This window comes from Halichoerus grypus, chromosome 9, assembly GCF_964656455.1.
Source record: "Halichoerus grypus chromosome 9, mHalGry1.hap1.1, whole genome shotgun sequence".
Taxonomy (NCBI): domain Eukaryota; kingdom Metazoa; phylum Chordata; class Mammalia; order Carnivora; family Phocidae; genus Halichoerus; species Halichoerus grypus.
This window is the reverse complement of record NC_135720.1, coordinates 129,031,180-129,048,304: the sequence shown is the minus strand read 5'-3', so window position 1 is coordinate 129,048,304 and position 17,125 is coordinate 129,031,180. Positions and strand designations below refer to the sequence as shown.

Genomic DNA, 17,125 nt, shown 5'->3' with positions numbered 1-17,125 from the left:
GTGAGTTCTGTCTCCCCAGCGCAAGATCCCAGCTCGCTTCTCCCTCCACCTCATCTGCTGGGCCCCACAGGCGTCTAAGCATCAGGCTCTTGCTGGGTTACAGGTACAAGCCCAGGCTAAGGACTGGGGAGGTGCAAGTGGCCCGGCCCGAGGGCCTCTCTTCCAGCTCACTGACTCACACATCGCTGCCACCCTTTTTTAAAATTTCAGCATGCACGGCTCTCAAAATTAGGAGACATTGGAGGGATTTAAATCATCTCTAAAAGCAGCTCTTGGTGCCCAGGCTCTGATGCTGAAAATGGTGAGAATCAAACACATCAGAGTGTGGGGTGGGGGGCACCGTGTATGTGTTTGCTTGTTTTTAGGCAAGCACATAATTAGAGCGCTAACCTAACCCCACTTTCTGCACTTTGGGAGATTTATTAAATGGACTGTTCCTTTCCTAAATGTCTGCATCTGCCCTTCCTCTCTTCTCAAAGTGTCCACCTTCAGACTCTTCAGTTAGTTGACAAAAATAGTAGACTAACATCTGAGGACCGGTCAGGTTCCTCACGGGGCAGAAAATCCGTATTTGGAAAATGCAAATCCTCTGCCAGGGTCATCAGGAAGGGGGTTGCCTGCCCTAGCCCTTGGTCTGAGAGCCCCAGGAATTCCCCCCTTTCTAGCCCCGTTTGCATCAATTCTAATGAACTAAGAGGTTCCTAAGGCTAAGCCCTTGTACCTATAAATAAATACACAGAATAAAAGGAAAGCACAAAAGAAAAACCAACGGAGGAAGAAAGGAAATGAAAAACCTGACTTCGTTTCATTGAGAAAATTAGGTTTGAAATGCCGTTTCTGTAGGAATGCCATCAAGATCCTGCCCTTGCAAACACGCAGGAGAATGCTTCCGAAAGTTACATCCCCTTAGCTAGAGCCTGGTGTTCCTCCGAGGCTAAAGTTCAGTAATTCTGGGACAGTAGAGAGGTTTTTGTGTACTGTGTCAAGCAGGAAGAAAAGGTCTTATGACCACAGAACTGGATACTCTGTAAGGTACAGAACAGTCAGCACTTTCCTCTGAGGAGAGAACACGCAATTGGCATGAAAGCCACCCAAGCAACGGGTCGAGGAGGAGAATGTCCAAAAGGAGAAGACTTCCAGCTCCTCGTTCCTTCAGGCATTACAGAGCGGATCGCTGTGTGCCCCGGCTGTCTGACCAGAGGCAAAACGCTCGTCCCTTTTAAATGCTATTTGTGGACCAGCGAGAATTAGATGGTACCATCGGGAATGCTGGACTTGGGGGAGACTTCATTTTGTTGGCATCCCCCCCCTACCCACTGTGGTTTTCACCATCTGTTTCTTTTAATGCATAAACAAGGAAAATGACTGGCTTGGAATGCAAAGTTTTTAAAAACCAGATGACCACAGGCATCCTCCAAATGAGAAAGAGAGAGCAAGTTGAGGTTTTGTGACATTTGTCAGGAAGTGAGAAGTTAAATACCGGGAAGCACTAATGCTCCCTGCCAGGGAAGAGCCACAAAGGCAAGGAAAAGCTTTGTCTAGGGCCCCGCCTTTCTGAGGTCTTGCCATATGTTTACATCTCACCAAGGACTATTTTCAGATCCCGGCACCACCCCTTCTATCTCCCAGCCCCCGCCCCCCTTCCCATCTTTAAACTAAAGATGCCTTCAGCACAGCCAGCCTTGGTTTTCCATTAGCATTATTACTAACTTGGCAACCTCGGACAGAATCCACTCTTAGAAACTTTCGGACTGAACAAAAGCTGTGTTGTGTGCAGGTTCTATTATAAAGCCAAAATAGAGAGCTATAAATAGAGGGGCTGATGAGATACACTCAGAGAAGATACTTCACTTCTCTCCTGGACAATAGTGAGTGGAAAAAAAAAAAAAAAAATCATATAAGGGCCCTAGGAACAAAGGGCACGCCACTTTTAAAAGGAAGATTTGCTAGGCATAATACGGTGGCCACTCTATAAATAGTTCTGTATGCTCCATGCCAACAAAGTTTAAAGCCATAGATTCCTTTTCTTAAACCCAAGGCAGTGGAGAGATTTGATGGGATGGTGACTGCAATACTAATCTCTTTTACCTTCGTTGCAAGAAGTAATGAGCTGCAAGCACCAGGGATTTCAGCGTTTTAGAGCTTCCCTGGGGAGAAGGGCATTGGTGCTTTTGGCTGAGTTCCACCCACTTCAGCATAAGATGTACGCGAGCATTTTTCACATAGTTTCATAGGCAGCCTGATGCCAGAATTTTCACATTAGGGAAAGGATAAAAGATGATGGTTTCTTAAGGAAGAACCAACTCTGCCTAATTTACAATGCCCGTTCTCAAAAAAAAAAAAAAAAAAAATAGGCAATACTAAGCGGGGGGCACTATTAGTCATTCAGGGGGCAGGGGTTAGGCAGACACAAAACCCTGGTTATTTAGAAGACCTTGGAGGATTAAATACATTTCCAAATGAGTTTCAGTTCGAGTAAGTTCTCTGCCAATGCTTAGGACACAAGGAAGGATGGTAGATGGGAAAATACTAGCCTGCCGGGTGAGGGTCCTTTTACTGGCATTGGTCCCGGATGCCAGAGTTATGATGAGTGTGTTTGACTTCCCACATCCCTTGGACATAGGTACTGTCTGGGATGTCCGCCTCCCTGGTGCAAATGAGGAAATGATTAGAGACCTGAACTCTGTTCCTGGTGGCTCCTGACTAGGTCTGTCATTCGTTTCAAAGGTTGGATTGAAAGCTCCTGGAGGCTTCTTGAGCTGTTGGCTTCGTAAAAGTACTCTAGTGATCTATGGAATTTGTTATAATAATAATAATGTCACATGTAGAGGCGTCCTGGGGAAGGCATGAGAGGAATTTTAAGTAGCTCAACTCTCTATTTGCATTATTCGCTTTACAAATAGTTTCAGAGCCTTTAAAAAAAAAAAAAAGTTTTCTTTTTCATTATGCTGTGGTTTTGGTGCTTCAAAGGGATGATCCAGGATCATAATTTAAAATTTCATAATTTAAAAATGATTCTCCCTTAAGGTACATCCTGGGAATTGAGACTTGGACCAACTTTGAGATGGTTTTGTCATCAAGAGGATGAGGGATGGAGCTATTTCAGGGATTTGTTCTTTATTGGGATTCAAGAGGGGATTTAAAAGTGTTCTGACTTGATGTCACCTTGTCTCCTTCCTTTTCTCCCTTCCCTTCCGTGTTTTTCTTTCTTTCTTCTTATGGGGGAGAGGTGACGGAGGAGTGCCTGGTTAGGAAGCTAAGAGAGTCACTCAGGACTGGGGCTTGGAATTTTACACCTCTCTGTCTTCCTGCCCACAGGTGGTAACCCCCGTGAGGACAGGCCAGGGCTACGTGTACGAGTACCCGTCCAGATACCAAAAGGACATCTACGACATCCCTCCTTCCCACGCCACACAAGGGGTACGTACCAGCACACCGGGGGAGCTTCAGGGTGGCGTTCCTTCAGGACTACAGAGCAAAGGGAAGTTCACCAAGGACGCATGTTTCACTTGAAGCTAACTATCCAGAAGCCATTTCCAACAATGCTATTTAAATTATGTTTTCTGGATCTGCTTAATCAGGAAATCCTAGGCCTGTATCTGACAAAGCGTTTATCGCTTATCATTTTCGTTCAGGAAATGTAAAATTTAAACTACAGTTTAAAGCACAGACAGTGGGGCGCCTGGGTGGCTCAGTCAGTGAAGTGGCTGACTTCGGCTCAGGTCATGATCTCAGGGTCCTGGGATGGAGCCCCATGTTGTAAGGCTCCTTGCTCAGCGGGGAGCCTGCTTCTCCCTCTCCCTCTGCCCCTCCCCCTGCTCATGCTCTCTCTCTCTCTCTCTCACTCACTCACTCTCTCTGCCTCAAATAAATAAACAAATAAAGTCCACACAGTGTAGATACTTCATGTAAGATCATTTTTATACTCAGTCTAAGTCAAAGAACATGAAATCTAAAAAGAAAAATTCTACCAACCCCTTATGACATGGAGCAAAGGTATACATAACCTGGCAAATAAATCCATAGTGAAAGGCTTGGTAGTGTAAGAAATGACACGTATACGACATTTCTGTTCTGGGTAACGCAAGTGTTTCTCTTCAGGTGTACGATATCCCTCCATCATCAGTGAAAGGCTCTGTGTTTTCAGTCCCAGTGGGAGAGATAAAACCTCAAGGCGTCTATGACATCCCTCCTACTAAAGGGGTAAGTGAGCTGCCACAGAGCAGCAAAAAAAGGGGTGCATGTGCGTGTGTGTGTGTTTATTAGAGTAAAACAAGAAGGGCAAACCAAAGGGGAAAAACTAGTCTTTATGAGAGAATGAACAGGAGGAAGAAAAGGCAATAGGGGTGCCTGGCTGGCTCAGTCAGGGTGTATTCGACTCTTGATCTCGAGGTCGTGAGTTCGAGCCCCCCATGGGGCATAGAGATTACTTTAAAAAAAAGGGGAAAGGAAAAAAATCTCAAAGGTAAGTCTAACAATTCCATAGTTAGGGCATTCCATTAAAAATGAGGTAGTCGACAAGGAGAGCCAGTAAGAAGCTAAAATAATTCAGTTTTGCAAGCAGCGAACATATCTCATATTTATGGGAAGTGTTACAGCGTCCTCAGTCCATAGATAGGGGTTGCTGCGTTTGATGCCCTCTCTTGTCCGCTGGGGTATGCCTGCACAGGAAATACAGTTATCCCCATTATGCAGAGAAGGGAACTGTGCGTCGGAACATTTAAGCCACTTATTCAGCATCTCACAGCCGACAGATCCAGGGAGAGACCTCAGGTCTTCCAATGCCTTGTCCTGTGTGTGAATGCATAGTCTGCCTCCCTGCCTGGATCAGCCGAGGAAGGAGACCCAGGAGGTGGTCAGAAACACGGGACTGGGACCCAGGGAGGGCAACTCATCCAGGAGGGGTCCACACACAAGCAGCACTGAGGCCATGGGAAGGATGCTCTTGTCCAAGGATGAGGGAAGTGAGAATAGAGCAGAGCAGAGCCTTGGGAAACACGGGCCAGAAGTGAGTGGAAGGTGAAAAGCCAGGAGCCAGTGATGAAGACTGAGAATTCTAGCCTCATTTTAAAGTCCTTTTCAGTAAAAGAAGAAGAAGAATGTAGCAGGAGGGGAAGAATGAAGGGGGTGAAATCGGAGGGGAAGAAGAACCATGAGAGACGATGGACTCTGAAAAACAAACTGAGGGTTCTAGAGGGGAGGGGGGTGGGAGGATGGGTTAGCCTGGTGATGGGTATTGAGGAGGGCACGTTCTGCATGGAGCACTGGGTGTTATGCACAAACAATGAATCATGGAACACTATATCTAAAACTAATGATGTAATGTATGGGGATTAACATAACAATAAAAAAATTAAAAAAAAAAAATAAAGTCCTTTTCAGTTTCTGCACGTTCGCATGAGCCAGCTGAACAAATAACAGCTCCTTTTCTACTTGCTTTTCAGGTATATGCCATCCCACCCTCTGCTTGCCGAGATGAGGCAGGGCTTAGGGAAAAAGAGTATGATTTCCCCCCTCCAGTGAGACAAGCTGGAAGGCTGGACGTCAGACCCGAGGGCGTCTATGACATCCCCCCAACCAGCTCCAAGCCGATGGGGAAGGACCTTCACATAAAATATAACTGTGATGCTCCGGGAGCCGCTGACCTGGCGACACGAAGACACCAAAGCGTCTCGCTGAACCACCCGCCCTCACAGCTGGGACAGTCCCTGGGTCCCCAGAACGATGCCTACGACATCCCGCGAGGGGTTCAGTTTCTGGAGCCGCCAACAGAAACCAGTGAGAAAGCAAACCCTGAAGAAAGAGATGGTGTGTATGACGTCCCTCTGCACAACCCCCCAGATGCCAAAGGCTCTCAGGACGTGGTCGATGGTATCAACCGGTTATCTTTCTCCAGCACGGGCAGCACCAGGAGCAACATGTCCACATCTTCCACCACCTCCAAGGAATCTTCCTTGTCAGCCTCCCCATCTCAGGACAAAAGGCTCTTGCTGGATCCAGACACAGCCATCGAGAGGCTTCACCGGCTCCAGCAGACCCTGGAGATGGGCGTCTCCAGCCTCATGGCACTGGTGACCACAGACTGGCGATGTTACGGATACATGGAACGACACATCAACGAGATCCGCACGTCCGTGGACAAGGTGGAGCTGTTCGTGAGGGACTACCTCCATTTTGCCAAGGGAGCTGTAGCAAATGCTTCCTGCCTCCCCGAACTCATCCTCCACAACAAAATGAAGCGGGAGCTCCAAAGAATGGAAGACTCCCACCAGATCCTGAGCCAGACCAGCCACGACTTAAATGAGTGCAGCTGGTCCCTGAATATTCTGGCCGTCAACAAGCCCCAGAACAAGTGTGATGACCTGGACCGGTTTGTGATGGTGGCAAAGACAGTGCCCGATGATGCCAAGCAGCTCACCACAACCATCAACACCAACGCAGAGGCCCTCTTTAGACCGGGCCCTGGCAGCTCGCCTGTGAAGAGTGGGTCCGAGAACATCATGAACTCCACGGAGTACCCACATCCTGCATTGCAGATGCAGCTGCTACATCCTGGGGACCACAAGGCCCAGGCCCTCCACAAGCCACTGCCCCCAAGCCTGGGCAAGGACCAGCCTCCTGACTGTAGCAGCAGTGACGGCTCTGAAAGGAGCTGGATGGATGATTATGACTACGTCCACCTACAGGTAAGGAAACCAGGCTCATAAAGCGTCTATGTTCTCATTCAGGGAGCCTGGGACTGACACGCGTACGGCTGGTAGGCTGGACTGCCAGAGGCGACATTGTTAACGGTTCAAGAGCAGAATCCATAGCTCATAGAGGGAGGCGACATTGTACAGTAGGAAGAACGCTGGCCTGAGAGTGCTGAGTAATCAGTTCTAGACCTTTTCCTGACACTAACTGTGTGATCGACTTTGCGAACCTCCTGGGGCCGTCATTTCTTCATTTGCAAAGTGAATGGAGCACGGGGTTGGAGTGATTCATTGATATGCCAAGTAGGAAGGGACTCCCCAAGTAGGAACGTGGGCCTTCAGATAATCACGCCAGCTCCACCTCTATTTGCATTTTATGATAGAGTTCTGCATGGTATTTTATTTGAAGAAGGAGGGAGGCACTGTTAAAAGAAAAATGAAAACTCTAGACTAGAGAAATTCTCAAGTCCCTTCAGCCCTACAACGCGTGTGTTTGTGTGTTTGATTACTTACAGAAAAACTTCACCCCACCTCAGGCTTACCTTGAGGAACACTGGGCGTTTGTCAGTTGACCTAGAACGTCACCAGCACATGGGGAATTGGGCAGGCACAGTCTGCCTCCTACGAGTGGAAATTCTACCACGTTGACCTGGGATCCCTTTCACTTTGGGGAATTCAAACATTTGTCCAAGATCCATTATTCAGAATTTGTCATGCTATCTTCCTCGGCCATTCCTTCCATTTGACTGAGAGGGATGGATCATCCTAAGAACTGTTGAACTAACTACAGTTCCCGTGCATACAGGAGACCTGGCAAGGGAGACAGCTGAGCCCCACCTCCCACCCCCCACTGCTAAGGAAGGGTGTGGGAGAGAGGTCATAGGGGCATTCACCATTCCCCTGGAGGGTGGTTCAGCTCTGCATATTGGGAAATACTGGTTTGGTCTAGAGTTGTAGATGATTCGAAGAAACCAGGAGTGCAGTGTGGACCCCATTTAGACCTGCGTTAGGAGGTTTATGGGTTTGCATATAATCTGTTAGAGAAGAACCCTGAGAAATAGTACTGTGTAAGGAGGTTTGAAGGGGAGCGTGGATCTCCCAAAAAGGTAAAGTGGAGCGGAGATGGTGGTACCCCACGTGGAAACGGATTTTAGTTTCTAGCCCTGCCCTATGCGGGGATTCTGGAAGTCTGGCAGGGGAGTGCGCCATCCCTGACTGGCGTTCATAGGGCCTAACAGGGCCTAACAGGGCCAAGGCAATGGAAAACTAGAGGGTATTTACACATTTGTCAATGAAAGTGTTAGCACAAGTGAATCACAGGGGTGATGTAATGTTTTCTTTATGTTGAAAAACAACAGGGGAAGGAGGAGTTTGAGAGGCAACAGAAAGAGCTGCTGGAAAAAGAAAATATCATCAAACAGAACAAGATGCAGCTGGAGCATCATCAGGTACGTTCAACCAGGACAAAACCTACCTAGTATTGCAGGTTTCCCACTTCATAAGGAAGGTAGCCCTTCAAAAGATCATGATTTTGGTCCTTCCAGCATTCTTGGGCATAAATAAGCTCCAAGGCTCAGGGTGCCTGAGTGGCTCAATCGATCAAGCGTCCCGACTCTTGGTTTTGGCTCAGGTAATGCTCTCAGGGTCCTGAGATCGAGCCCCATGTTGGCTCCGTGGCTCCATGCTCAGTGTGGAATCTGCTTGGGATTCTCTCTCCCTCTCCCTCTGCTCCTCTCCGAATGCTCTCTCTCTCTCTCAAATAAATAAATCTTTTAAAAAAATAATAAGCTCTGGGGTGCCTGGGTGGCTCAGTTGGTTGAGTGTCCGACTCTTGATTTCAGCTCAGGTCACGATCTCAGGGTCATGGGATCGAGCCCCAAGTCCATCTGGCTTCACACTCAGTGGGGAGTCTGCTTCTCTCTCTTTCCCTCTCTTGCTCTCTCTCTCTCCTCCCCTCTCTCCCACTGCCCCTCCCCCCACTCTCTCTCTCAAATAAATAAATAAATAAATCTTTAAAAATAATAATAAGCTCCAAGGCTTATAATAGGGGATAAGAACAAAGAGAAAGTTTATAGCTTTAGCAATCCAGCTGGTGTACCTGGATTATGTCTAAACAGCCATTTTTCCAGTTACTTCTGTACATCTAACATGTTAGGACTCTTTAGGTTAAGGCTGTTGGTCTCAAGAAGCAAGACCCAGTCAAGCTAGCCCAAGCAAACAGGTTTTATAGTAAGGCCATAGTAGGGGAATGCAGGAAGAGAAAATGCAGATACAGTCAAGTCCGATGAGAGCTAGGACTGTAAATTCTCTCTCCTTCTTGTACTTCCTTTTCTCTAAATCTGCTTTCTTCTCCTCTATTGTCTGACAGTTTCCTCTGCTTATCTACTCATTTGGCTCCCATTGAACTTTACAGAACCCATAAATGGCCATTCAAAGTCCTTTCCACAGATGGCTTTTCATCTCAGCATCCTCAGCTGATAGCTCCTTACTGTGGTTCATCAAATTCCTAAAAAAAAAAGAGAAAGAGAGAGAAAGAGAGAGTCTGATTGGGCCATCTCTATCTATCATCTATCTATCTATCTATCTATCTATCATCTATCTCCTACAACACAAGCATATGGCTTGGCTGTTCTTGGTCCAATCTAAGAGAATGAGGGCAAGATCAAATGTGTTCAAAATATATCCAAGCCCTCAAACAAGGGATTTGGGCAAGGCAGGTTCACTCAAGAGTTGGGCATGAGTGGGGCTGATAATGATGAGTATTGCTGGTACAGGGCATAAAAATAAAGAGTAATGGATTGAGGACTTACATGCCTTTTAAGTTGAAATGGCAGGTAGAGACACAAACTGTCACATTGCACTCAGGAAACCAGAGTTCCTTTTTTTCTTTTTTAAAGATATTTTATTTTCTTATTTTTTTTTAAGAGAGATAGCGAAAGAGTGTGAGTGGGGTGGAGGGAGGGGCAGATGGAGAAGGAGAGAGAGAATCTCAAGCAGACTCCACACTGAGTGTGGAGCCCAATGAGGGGCTCCATCTTACACCCCTGAGATCATGACCTGAGCTGAAATCAAGAGTCTGTTGCTTAACCGACTGAGTCACCCAGGTGCCCCAGGAAACCAGAGTTCTAATCCTTGCTTTCTGACCAGCCAACTCTGTGACCTTAGGCAAGTCATTTAATCTCCCTGAACTTCAGTTACTTCTATATAAAATGAGAAAATTCCCCCACCTCGCCATCTAATAAGATGATATATTTATGAACATATTTGCAAAAGCATAAGCAAAATGTCTTCAAACATCACCCTGTATCTGTTTATGTCTGCTTTGGCATTTGGCCAAGTAGGACTGCAGGGCTTTAGGGAACTTGTTGAAACCGTAGTAATTTCTAAGAAGAAAGCAGATTCTGTTGAAAAGGAAAGCTCACTGTGCATTTCTTGGGGGAGAAGCTGGATGAGGTTATCCCTATTCTGACTGAGCTCTATCTTGGAGCAGAAGATCGTGGAGTCCTAAGCTCAGATCATAGGTAGTCATTACCTGCAAAAGAAGGGTCTCCCCTGAGATTTGGTGGAATAGCATGAGACTATTATAACTGCAGTTTAAATAATACACCAGCTGGGAGCAGTAAGGAAAGAAGAAAGCTAACACTCATTGAGTCGGACTGCTTGAGAGGTTCTTTTCTTTCAACAGCTCCGGGTGGCTAAGTGCTCTGATGAACAATTAGCATTCAGATTCCCTTAGAGCTATGCTCTTTTCCACACTGCACATGTATTTATAGGCGCTAGTCTCTCCCATAGTGCTGCATAATAACATTTACAAATCTTGACTGAAAGAGTAGGAGAAACAGAAAGGGGTCGTGGATGGTCATTTAGCTAAGAGTCTGGAAGGGACAGAGTCAAGGCTTTCCCAGAGAAGGAGCCAACTGTCAGTGATTTACTTGATAAAGAGATCCCTCCATTTGATTTTCCTTCGCCTCCACTCAATGTTCAATAAACATTTACATAGAAACGAGGATAGACCAAACACCACTCTAAGCACTTTGTAAATGTTAACTCATGGAACTTTCATAAAGGTGCAGGTAACAGAGCTGAGTATAAAAGCTAGCTGACTTCCAGCCTTAGGGCAGAAGAGACCAATACCCAACCACAGGGGCCTGAGCTGAAGGATTCCTTAGTGATCCTCTTTCTCAACCTCTACATTTTACAGTTTAGGAAAGCAAAGCGTCCCATCTAATAGGCACTTGCCACTTATTAGGGATTGAAATCCCTGTCCCTGAACTCCAAGCCCTGGTTAATTTCCAGGACAGCACACTGCCTTCCCCTTCAGGAAATCTGCTTGTCTCTCCCTTGCAGCTAAGTCAGTTCCAGTTGTTGGAACAAGAAATCACCAAGCCCGTGGAGAACGACATCTCCAAGTGGAAGCCTTCTCAGAGCCTCCCGACCACAAACAGCAGCGTGGGCGCTCAGGATCGGCAGCTGCTCTGCTTCTACTACGACCAGTGCGAGACCCATTACATCTCCCTCCTCAACGCCATCGATGCCCTCTTCAGCTGCGTCAGCTCGGCCCAGCCGCCCCGCATCTTCGTGGCCCACAGCAAGTTTGTCATCCTGAGCGCACACAAACTGGTGTTCATTGGGGACACGCTGACAAGGCAGGTTGCGGCCCAGGACATTCGCAACAAAGTGATGAACTCCAGCAACCAGCTCTGCGAGCAGCTCAAGACGATCGTGATGGCGACCAAGACGGCGGCCCTCCATTACCCCAGCACCACGGCCCTGCAGGAGATGGTGCACCAAGTGACAGACCTGTCCAGGAACGCCCAGCTCTTCAAGCGTTCTTTGCTGGAGATGGCCACCTTCTGAGAGGAGAAGGAGGGAAAGCGGGGACTGAGTGCGCTACTAAGGAAAACTGGAAATGCTATCTGGTTTTTGTAAATGTTATCTATTTTTGTAGATAATTTTATATGAAAATGAACTATTTTAACATTTCATGGGTTAGACAACATTCAGAAATTCAGGGAGCTAAAGGGGGAATTTTTTCTTTTTTCCTATGTGGTTCTTATGTAAACACAGAAGCATCTAAGGCATAAACTGTACAGAAACTGGTCCACGTGCGTGTGTATGCCTGTGTATTGGTGTTTGTTTGTAGCTGTTTGTCCGATACATTCCATTAGAAAACATGAATGAAGAAGCACCTTAGTAAGCACGTCCTAATGCTGCATTTTTTTTTTTTTTTTTTTTTAGAAAACATACCAGTTAGTTGTAATATTGCTCTACATATATTAGCGATTATCCTGAGCCTGTCACTTCCAAGTCTGGGAAGCACAGTATGCGTGTAAGTGTTCACCTGCCAACAACAAGGCGTGGCACGATTTGTTCTTGTTTGGAAACCCCTTTCAGAACTGACCGTCTTGGGCCCATTGTGGCAAAATGCCTCACTTGTGATTGAAAAAGCCTTTTTATAAAAGAGAGAAGTATATATATATATATATAAATAAGAGAGAAGTTTCAGGAAGTATATGTTAACCCAAGCACCGATATTTTAGAAGTGTGTAGAGGCCATATCCCCAGTTAGGGCTAGGTTGTTTCAACACAGAGAGGACATCGCAATAAAAGGAAAGCAAAAGTTTTCCACAGGGCTTTTTGATCGTCTCCATTTATGAGTGACTTGGCCATGAGGTTTTCCAAGGGGTGTTTTTAGATTTCCAAAAACCATATTATTTGTAGCAGGAATTCATAAAGACACATCAGACTGCCATTGTCCACAAAAAGAAGGGATGGTTCCACCTGCCAGTTGTAAGTAGAGGGCCTTCTGACACTCAACGTTCACTTAGGTGCTATTACCTCCATTACCTGAGGAAAACCACCCAGTTCTTTGGTCACTTAAAGGTTAGAGCCACCAGGCCACATCCTATTCTAAGGGAATTCATTGCTCGATCTTGCACCTTCCTTAAAACATGCAGCTGCTGACCCGACACTCAGTCCATCCAGTCTTTACAATTCTGTCTGGCCCATGAGCCTGTGCATACAGCCCACCACCGTCCTACAGCTCATCACAGCGCCCATTCCATAGTCTGTCCTGTTACACCTGCTGGTGTTGGCAGAGCATAGACATACCCACGAGCCATCAGATTGGTCTTGGGGCAAATGAAATACTTCCAACCTAGTGGGTAAATGTATTCACATATTAACAAGTCAGGAAGCATGTTACCTATAGGCTTTCAGTCCAGTTCTTATCTAAAGGCTCTCATCTAGCCTATTTGAAAACGTTTTTATTTGCAATATATGCCTTGACTTAATTAAGCTTGCTTGTTTTAAACAGCCAAATCATTGGAACAGGAAAAGATTTTAGAGAAAAGAATGTGTGATCTAAGTGTGAAAAAAATCAGCAAAACATCACAGAAGGTGCTTTTCGAAACAACCATTATTGTAGTTCTCCAAGTTCCATTCCGTCAAGAGATGATTAAAATGTATCGTTATATGACAAGCAAGCATGTGTGGAGAAAGGAGATTTCTGAAAACGAACTCAGCAGAAGGAGTTGAAAGGTGTCCCTATAGAGTTCATTGTATAATGTGTGTTTCTTAGGAGATGACAGACTTGTTCTAAGCTAAGTGGTGACATTTCACGTTTTCAAAACCAAAATTTCAATCTGTATTACTCTCTTCCCCATCTTGTATATAAAGGCTATTTTTAAATCATTAAATTTTTCAATCTCAATTTCCATAGGCACTGGGTTTTCTTTTCCTTATTCTTGTCTTTGTCAAAGAATTGCATGTTGGCATATTGGGCACTCCTAATAGAGAAAGTTAAATTATGGTTATCGTATTGATAGTATAGATCTGGATTTCTTAGGAAAATTGAGAGTTGTTTGTTTTTTCATTTTTTATCACTTCAGAGCATATTTACATTTGAAGAACATTCTGGGATCTGTGAACGTTGCCAAACCCAAATATCTGGAACAAGACTTAGCTTCACCAAAAAGCCTGTACATTTAAGTGATGGGTAGAATGACTTCTGCTATCATAATATGGATGTTGCCATTCATGAGGTTTTAGAATCAAAGAGAATGACTTAATTCATTTTGGAAGAGACATAAAAAAGAAAGAGTTAAAAGAAAAATTTTTGATGAAAATTAGAGATTCATAACCACATAAATTATTTTTAATGTTTAGCCTACTCTTTCACACATGTCTCCTACTAAGATTTGTAGGTAAGGTATTTGAGTATACCTTGTACCATTTTGCCCATATCTATAAGTATGAAGTGATTTTCAAGAAAAGTGTCAAGGCACTTGAGTGGGGAATAGAAGTCTTTTGAAAAAATGCTGCTGGAACAACTAGATCTCTCCGTGGAAAAAAATAAGTACTTACCTTACACCCCACACAAAAATGAAATGGATCATAGACTTAAATGTAATACTTCTAGAAGAAATCATAGGAGAAAGTCTTTGTGATCTCAGGTAGACAAAGTTTCCTTACATAGAAAAATAAATAAATAAATAAGCCATAAAAGAAAAAAATTGATAAATTGGACTTCATCAAAATTAAACTTTTGCTCTTCTAAGGAGACTGTTAAAAATACCAAAAGGCAAACCACAAACCAGAAGAAAATATTTGCACCACATACATCAGCCAAGAACATTTATTGGAATGAGGAGACAATGACATTTTTTTAAATGGGCAAAAAAATGTGAACAGAAACCTCACAAAAGAAGACATATGAATGGGCAATAAGTAAATGAAATATAAACACACCAAATAGAGTTACTAAAATTAAAAATGCAAGCCATACCAACTTTTTTTTTTTTTTTAAAGATTTTATTTATTTATTTTGAGACAGAATGAGAGAGAGAGAGAGAGAGCACATGAGAGGGGGGAGGGTCAGAGGGAGAAGCAGACTCCCTGCCGAGCAGGGAGCCCGATGCGGGACTCGATCCAGGGACTCCAGGATCATGACCTGAGCCGAAGGCAGTCGCTTAACCAACTGAGCCACCCAGGCGCCCCAAGCCATACCAACTTGATGGACAGGGGAGATATGGTATAGATGCTTTGGAAAATAGATGGGCAGTTCCTTAAAATATTAAATCTATGCCCACCATACAACCTAGGAATTCCTCTCCTAGGTATTTACTCAAGAGAAATAAAAACCTATGTCCATACAAAGACTTGAAGAAGAATGTTCATAGCAGCTCTATTTGTAATAGCCAAAAACTAGAAACAACCCAAATGCTCATCTGTGTGAATGAATAAAATCTCGTGGTATATCCACACAATGGAATACTACACAGAGACAAAAAGGAACCAAAAAAATGGAAACAAAACCAACATGAAAGAATTTCAAAACCATTATGATGTGTAAAAGAAGCCAGACAGAACAGAATACACAAGGTATGTTTCCATTTACACAAAATTCTAAAAACGCAAACTATAGTGACAGGAAGCAGATCGGTGGTGTCCCGCAAAGAGGAGAGGGTGGGAGAGATTACAAAGGATCTCGGGGAAACCTTTGGGAATGATGAAAATGCCCATTTTCTTGATTGTGGTGATGGCTTCGCAGGTACACACGTGTGAAAACTCATCAGATTGTAACCCTCCTACAATGATTTTTTTTTTTAAGTAAGTGGTCTAACCACTCCAATTAGAAGTCAGAGATTCTCAGGCTGGATTTTTTTTTTTTTTAAGCAAGACTGGGGCGCCTGGGTGGCTCAGTCGTTAAGCGTCTGCCTTCGGCTCAGGTCATGGTCCCAGGGTCCTGGGATCGAGCCCTACATCGGGCTCCCTGCTCGGCGGGAAGCCTGCTTCTCTCTCTCCCACTCCCCCTGCTTGTGTTCCCTCTCTCGCTGTGTCTCTGTCAAATAAATAAATAAAATCTTTAAAAAAAAAAAAAGCAAGACTAAACTGTATACTACTTAAAAGGCACCTACATTAAATAAAAATACACAAGTAGGTTTAAAAGCAAAGGGATAGAGGGCGCCTGGGTGGCTCAGTTGGTTAAGCGACTGCCTTCGGCTCAGGTCATGACCCTGGAGTCCCTGGATCGAGTCCCGCATCGGGCTCCCTGCTCGGCAGGGAGTCTGCTTCTCCCTCTGACCCTCCCCCCTCTCATGTGCTTGCTCTCTCTCATTCTCTCTCTCTCAAATAAATAAATAAAAAATCTTTAAAAAAAAAAAAAGCAAAGGGATAGAAAGAGATGTATCATGCACATTGTGATTTAAAAAAGAAAAAGCTGGAGTGGTTATATTGGCAGACAAAGTAGAATTAATTGAGTACAGAGATAAAGGAGGACATTTCATGATAAAAGGGTCAACTCATAAAAAAAAAGTGAAACATTACTAACAGTGTATGTACCTAGTCACAAAGTTTCAAAATACATGAAGCAAAAACTGATATAACTGAAAGGAGAAAGGGAAAATCTGTAATTATAGGTAGAGATTTAGATACTCCTGTCTCAGTAATTAATAGAACAAGTAAAAAATTATCAGTAATAACTGGTAAAGATGGAGCAGCTGGAACTCCCCTACACTGCTGGTAGGAATGTAAAATGGTGCAACCATTTTTGAAAATCGTTTGGCAATCTCTTATAAAGTTAAACATACACTTACCATATAACCCAGCAATTCCAATCATAGGTATTTACCCAAGAGAAATTGAAGTATATATGTCCACATAAAAAACTGCAATGAAGACAATCCAATGGCATCAATAGGTGAGTAGATAAATAAATTGTGGTCTATTCATACAATGGAATACTATTCAGCAATAAAAAGGAGTGAATGGCAGTAATTTCTCTGACATCTGCCACAGCAACATTTTTCTAGATATGTCTCTTCTAAGGCAAGGGAAACAAAAGCAAAAATAAACTATTGGGACTGCATCAAAATAAAATGCTTCTGCATAGCAAAGGAGACAATCAACAAAACAAAATGGCCAACCTACAGAATGGGAGAAGATATTTGCACTTGACATAACCAAGAAAGGGTTAGTATCCAAAATATATAAAGAACTTCTACAACTCAATATCCAAAAAACAAATAATCCAATTTAGAAATGGGCAGAAGACATATAGAGACATGTCTCCAAAGAGATACAGACGGCCAACAGACATGTGAAAATATGCTCAACATCACTCATCATCAGGGAAATGCAAATCAAAATCACAATGAGATATCACCTCACACCTGTCAGAATGGCTAACATCAAAAACATAAGAAACAACAAGTGTTGGTGAGGATGTGGAGAAAAAGGAACCCTCATGGGACACCTGGATGGTACAGTTGGTTGAGCATCAGGCTCTTGGTTTTGGCTCAGGTCATGATCTCAAGGTGGTGAGATCGAGCCCCGTATCAGGCTTCAAGTTTAGCGAGGAGTCTGCTAAAGTTTCTCTCTCCATCTCCCTCTGCCCCTCCCTGCTCACTCGCTCTCTCTCTCTCTCTGTCTCC

The 17,125-nt window shown here is 44.3% G+C and overlaps 2 protein-coding genes and 1 long non-coding RNA gene across 7 annotated transcripts in view; 1 reads left to right on the top strand and 2 right to left on the bottom strand.

The window, feature by feature from the left end:
- LOC118544668 (uncharacterized) overlaps positions 1-8,276 on the bottom strand; it is a 41,432-nt gene extending 33,156 nt beyond the window's left edge. Inside the window, exon 1 of the long non-coding RNA XR_004921710.2 lies at positions 8,167-8,276. This is a non-coding gene — a long non-coding RNA (uncharacterized LOC118544668). The remainder of the gene's footprint in view (positions 1-8,166) is intronic.
- Positions 1-13,402, top strand: part of NEDD9 (neural precursor cell expressed, developmentally down-regulated 9) — a 180,247-nt gene extending 166,845 nt beyond the window's left edge. For both annotated transcript variants that reach the window (XM_036106553.2, XM_036106552.2), the window contains 5 exons: positions 3,319-3,420; positions 4,102-4,203; positions 5,445-6,686; positions 8,051-8,140; positions 11,040-13,402. In XM_036106553.2, coding sequence (XP_035962446.1) covers positions 3,319-3,420; positions 4,102-4,203; positions 5,445-6,686; positions 8,051-8,140; positions 11,040-11,549 — 2,046 coding nt within the window. In that variant the 3' untranslated portion in view covers positions 11,550-13,402. The remainder of the gene's footprint in view (positions 1-3,318; positions 3,421-4,101; positions 4,204-5,444; positions 6,687-8,050; positions 8,141-11,039) is intronic.
- SMIM13 (small integral membrane protein 13) overlaps positions 1-17,125 on the bottom strand; it is a 211,127-nt gene that overhangs the window by 128,484 nt on the left and 65,518 nt on the right. The gene's annotated exons all lie outside the window — the stretch shown is intronic.